General features: G+C 32.5%; 1 protein-coding gene across 1 annotated transcript; it reads left to right on the forward strand.

The window, feature by feature from the left end:
• Positions 1 to 264: 264 nt before the first annotated feature.
• Positions 265 to 4,933, forward strand: LOC136200844 (putative laccase-9). The gene is made up of 7 exons (XM_065991320.1): positions 265 to 379; positions 2,009 to 2,160; positions 2,825 to 3,069; positions 3,145 to 3,270; positions 3,351 to 3,930; positions 4,097 to 4,455; positions 4,541 to 4,933. Exons 1-7 carry the CDS (start codon positions 284 to 286, stop codon positions 4,732 to 4,734), a joined length of 1,752 nt encoding a protein of 583 aa, XP_065847392.1. The 5' UTR covers positions 265 to 283; the 3' UTR covers positions 4,735 to 4,933.
• The last annotated feature ends 1,067 nt before the right edge of the window (positions 4,934 to 6,000 follow it).

The following is a 6,000-nucleotide window of genomic DNA, read 5'->3' on the forward strand; positions in this document are numbered from 1 at the left end:
CTTTCTACTATTCGGGCAATCCCTCAAAGCATGACACAATGGTGAGGAAGAATGTTTATGGCTCTACTAACATGTCCATTACCTAATATTCTTTATCTATAAGTCAAAATTATGGATTAATTCTCGTAATTAAAAAAAATGATAGTGAAGAATGTTAATATCCGAAAATGTTAACGATAAGTCAGAGTATCTTTAACAATACTGACTTTATTATCATATAAAAGAGAGAGGCACCAATTATTCACTTCAGTTCAAAGTGTTGAGCAACAAAGACAAAAGAAAAATGGGTTGGCTTTTAAATCTTATGATAGGGTTTGTGGGTTTCAGTGGATTGCTCATTTCCATGGCTGAAGCTGAGCGTCATTACTACACTTTTGAAGTAAGTACTCATTAATTCATTTAGCTTCAATTATAAAATAATAGTAATAATATAAAGTAATAAGATTTATTTTCCATCTAATAGAATTGACAAAAGTTTGTCAATATGCTCCCAATTTAACTTAATTTACTACTTTAACTAAAATGCTTTAACTAAAATGCCTTATTAGTATTATATTATGTTTTAAACAAATGTCTAACTCACATTTAATAGTATTTTAAAATATGAGGATTGTCCCACATATATAAGAAGTCATATAACTCTTTTGTTAAATAACTCTGACATTGTATTACCGTATAAGAAAATAACTAACACACTCTAAAGATATCTCAAAAAATAAGAATTGCCCCACATATATAAAGAGAGCATTTTAGGTCTTTTGTGAAGCAAATTTGAGATATTTAACCTATCATTGCATCTATTAAATTTTTTTTATCTATTAAAAAAACGCTACTTAAGAATATATTTAATAAAAATTAATTAATGGGTATAGATTTAATCAAAAAAATTTTAATTTTTTTTAATTATTGATTTTGAACCAGAAAGGCAATATATTTACTATTATGTATTGTAATTAAAACTGAATGAACTTGAGTTCCATTTCCAATTTTATACCAAAACTGTCTTTCCTCACAAGATAATCATAAACAATAAATAAATATATAAAAGACACACATATTTATCTACTAAAAGTATTTGATTTTGTTTATATAAAAAAGAATGGTAAATTACATACGTGGTGGTATATCATTTTTGTCATTTTTTACATTTTGGTATACGATTTTTAATGTTACACTTAAAATTGTGTGACCTCCAGCTAAAGTGTATAGCCGGTAATTATGACTGGTCAACACGAAGTGAACGTGCCATGTCAGTAATTTGACCATAAAAGTCAAAATTACTGACGTGGCGCACTGACTTTGCTTTGCCACGTCAGGAATTTTAATTTTTATGGAAGTTAATTTGCTGATATAATGCATTAACTTCACGTTGACCGGTCACAATTACCAGTTGTATATTTTAGTGAGAAGTCACCAAAACTTTATATATTTTTATATACAAAATTAAAGGTTATATATCAAAGTGTGAAATATAGAAAAAAAAAGGTACATCACATATATAATTTATCCTTAAAAAAACAACGTATTTAGTTTTTTTTTTTTTTGAAGATACAACTTATTTAGTTTTTAATTCTAGTAATTAATACTCAGCGAAACATTGAACTTATAATAGTACCAGCCTCGGATTCTAGTTGTTGTTGTTTTTTTTTTTTTTTTTTTCTTTTGCTAGTTGTGTAACTTTGTTACTCTAATTAAATATATAAAAATACAATTGGATCATCTGATCATTTTGCTATTGAGCAATTCAACTAATGATGCTGATTTTGGGGTAGTGTAGTTTAATAAAATAATATTTTCCACTAAACAATGTCACTCAACTAACTTCCAAAGGATTTGAATTTCTTGTTTGTTGCTTAATATATAATTAGTTTTTATTTTTTATATATTATTTAGATCGCTCTATGTATACACATCAAAAAATTAAATCTACAAACATATAAGAATAAAATTAAATAAGTATATAACCATTGATTTGTTTATGGGTTGTTATTTTTCCAATATTGATCAGATAACAGAGAAGAATTTTACAAGATTGTGCGAGACAAAGAAAGCAATGGTTGTGAATGAAAGTATTCCTGGACCTGTGCTTTATGTTAATAAGGGAGATACTGCCTACATCAATGTCATTAACAATGGAGATAGAAAAGTCACCATTCACTGGTAATCTCTACTTCTCATTCTTAAAAAAAAAAAAAAGAAACTTATAATTTTTAATTTTGTAATTAAACAATAAAAGTAAATATCACTAAATTAAAATAAAATAGGAATAAGGTGCAAAAATATCTTTAACTTCGTGAGCAATTTTATCCCTAACGTCTAAAATAATGTAATTTTACCTTTAATGTTGATAGTAATTTACCACAAACTGGATCAATTTCAGATATTATTAGAAAATAAAGATATTTTATACTTTATTCCACATCAGTTATATATTAGTTGCTTAAAAGAAAAGATTTCTCATTTTTTATGATTTAGTAACATTATTGAAGATTAATATTTTTAAATTTGAAGAAATATTTGGATTTTATTGCTCACGTATAATTTTTAATTTTTTAATAATGCAAATATGAAGTATAGATGACACGATTCGTGGTTAGAGAAGAAAGTTTGCTCAATTATTTCACAAATTAACTTAATTTGCCAACGTTACGGGTAGAATTAGTTTTAACTGCCAATGTTAGATATAAAATTACAATATTTTAGACGTTAGGTGTAAGATTGCTTTTTTAACGGTCAGCATTAAGGTCATTTTTGTATCATATCCAATAAAATAATATATAAGAAGACCTTTTAAAGTGTTTTTGCTAAAACTTGTGGTTTTCAGGCATGGAGTGAAGCAGCCAAGGAATCCATGGTTTGATGGACCAGAATTCATAACACAATGTGGAATTAAGCCTGGTAATAACTTCACATATGAAGTTATATTTTCTGATGAAGAAGGTACTCTTTGGTGGCACGCTCATAGTGATTGGACTAGAAACACTATTCATGGAGCCATTGTCATTTACCCTGAACCAGGAACCACCTATCCATTCCCTCAACCTGATGGAGAAGAAATTCTTGTATTTGGTATGTATATCTTCTTCTAATTTCCTTCTGCAAAATTAACCACGATCATTATGATATATATATATATACTTGCAGGGTCCTGGTACACCTATGATGTAAATGCAAGGGTTGACTATGATCTTGAAATTGGATTTGATGTACCTATGTCAGATTCTTATACCATAAACAGCCAACCAGGCGACTTCTGCAATTGCTCCAAAGGTATGCAAATCACCAAATTTAATGTACTCTCATACTTGATCGGTGTCTCGAATGCTGATTATGTACTAATTTGGTTGCAGATTTCACATACCGTTGGCAAGTTGAATATGGAAAGACATATCATATTCGTATAATAAACGGAGTAATGAATACACAAAATTTCTTCGCAATTGCGGGGCACAACTTCACAGTTGTAAATATGGATGCTGCATATGTAAAACCCTTCGTTGCGGACTACTTGATGATAGCTCCAGGACAAACCATGGAAATTCTTTTGAAGGCAGATCAGCCTCCTAGCCATTACTACATGGCCATGAGGCAATTCAACTCAGGCAAAGAATCTTTCACAGTATTTGACAAAACAAATGTTACTGCTATTCTTGAATATAAAGGCAACTATACTCCTCCTGCTTCCCCTTCTTTCCCATCTGATACTCTTCCAAGTTTCTTAGATCTTATAGCCGGAGCTGCATTCAGATATCAATTAAAGAGCCTTACAAATCAAGATGTGCCTAATAACATTACCACTAGTATGTATATTACTGCTTCTCAGAACCAAATCCTTTTCAACCAGACCGAAGTTATCACCTGGCTTGCTACAAGTTTGAACAATATCAGCTGGCAGAATCCCAAGATAGATGTTCTTCAAGCCTACTACTAGTATGTTCTTTCAATTCTTTAATATGATTTCTATACCTGGATGTGCCCAGGCGGCTATCTCCGACACATATTGAGCTGTCTGATAATATTTTTCTTGTAGTGAACGCCTACATAAGTGGAATTATGTTGGTAATGATGTTAACAGAGTTTTATTATTGCATTGCAGCAACTTAAGTGGTTTGTATACCGAAGACTTTCCTGACATGCCGGAGACGTTTTATGATTTTGTCGCTGAAGACTTACAGATAAACACGACGCAACCTGTCTTGGCGACTAAATTGAAGGTGGTGGAGTACGGAGAAGAAGTGGAAATGGTGTTTCAATCATCTAATGTACTAAATGCATCAGAGGATCATCCAATGCATCTCCATGGACACAGCTTCTACGTTGTTGGATCAGGGTTTGGCAATTTCGACTTCGTTGAGGATCCTAAAAATTACAACTTGGTTGATCCTCCTTATGTCAACACTGCTACAGTTCCCAAAAATGGATGGGCTACCATTAGATTCAGGGCCCTCAATCCTGGTACTAATTCTTGAGATTAAAGTCAAAATTATTAGGATTACTTACTTTTAAGGTTAATGAATGATTATGATGCTAATTTTTGCAGGAGTATGGATGTGGCACTGTCACTTGGATAAGCATCTAACGATGGGAATGGCGACGGTAATGATAGTGAAGAATGGTGGAACTCCAGAAACAACAATGAGGAAACCACCAGCATATATGCCAGAATGTGATGGAGAAGCTCCTCTTAGGCTCATCAAAGCTGATTATCCTTCTCCAAATTTTGCACAATCATGAATTTGAGCATATCTTTTTACATGATTCAAACCTACTTTTGTTTCTCATTTAGTACCATAATAACACTATAAAAGTAAAGATTAGAATCAAATGTTGCATATGTGAAACAAACCAAGTGGTTTGTGTTATTAGAATCTATGGAGCTTTTTTTTTTTTTTTTGTTTGCTTTTTCTTGTTACTAGAATGTGATGAGGGTTCCTATTTGGTCACTATTACAATTAATTGAATATCTCTACAAATTTGAACTCAAATAAAAGTAAGCTAAATTAAACAACCTTAAATCCTAAGTCAAAACAAGAACAGAAGAAGCATTTGAAAACTCAAAACCGTTGAATCATCCTAAGTGGTTGATATACATTTTGTGGGTGAGCCAAAAGCAAATACTTAGGAGGTTAATAGACAAAAATATGTGAAAATTACAGATTTTTTTGGACTAAGCATCAACTACGGATAATGTCATTGTAAATTTTGCAGTAATGCCAAATTTGATTCTGAATAAAGTGAATTTGCCGTTACTGCAAAATTTTACTCAAGATATTTGAAAGACATAATGAATTCGAGCCTGAAGGAGTCTAATTCTCTGTGTTTGTTATTGATATCAATTGAAATATTTATACAGAATACAGTTCACTATGTAGTGAACAACTATAGTCAATAACTGAACTTATATTCTAGGCTAGAGATAAGTAACAGAATAATACAGATAAATAATAACTAAATACATAGTCTAATACACCCCCGTAGTCGAAGGGTTCGGAGGGCGAACATTGAGACTATTGCGAAAATCTTCAAATAGTGTTGACGGAAGACCTTTGGTGAAGATGTCAGCGATTTGATAGCGAGATGACACGTGAAGGACACAGACTTCTCCTTTTGCAACTCGTTCTCGGACAAAGTGAATGTCCATTTCCACATGCTTAGTGCGATGATGCTGAACCGGGTTGCCTGTGAGATACACGGCGCTGATATTGTCACAGTACACTATTGAAGATTTCTGAATCGGACAGCCAAGTTCTAAAAGCAGATTGTGTATCCAGCATGTTTCTGACACGACGTTGGCAACGCCGCGATATTCGGCCTCTGCGCTGGATCGGGACAGTGTTGGCTGTCATTTGGCGGACCAAGAGATTAGATTGTCCCCTAGGAATACACAGTAGCCTGATGTTGATCGGCGAGTGTCGGGACAGCCTGCCCAATCGGCATCCGTGTAGGAGACCAATTGATTGGGAGAGGATGCTAGAAGTGTGAGACCAAAGTCAAGAGTGC

This window comes from Euphorbia lathyris, chromosome 7 (genome assembly GCF_963576675.1).
Source record: "Euphorbia lathyris chromosome 7, ddEupLath1.1, whole genome shotgun sequence".
Classification (NCBI taxonomy): domain Eukaryota; kingdom Viridiplantae; phylum Streptophyta; class Magnoliopsida; order Malpighiales; family Euphorbiaceae; genus Euphorbia; species Euphorbia lathyris.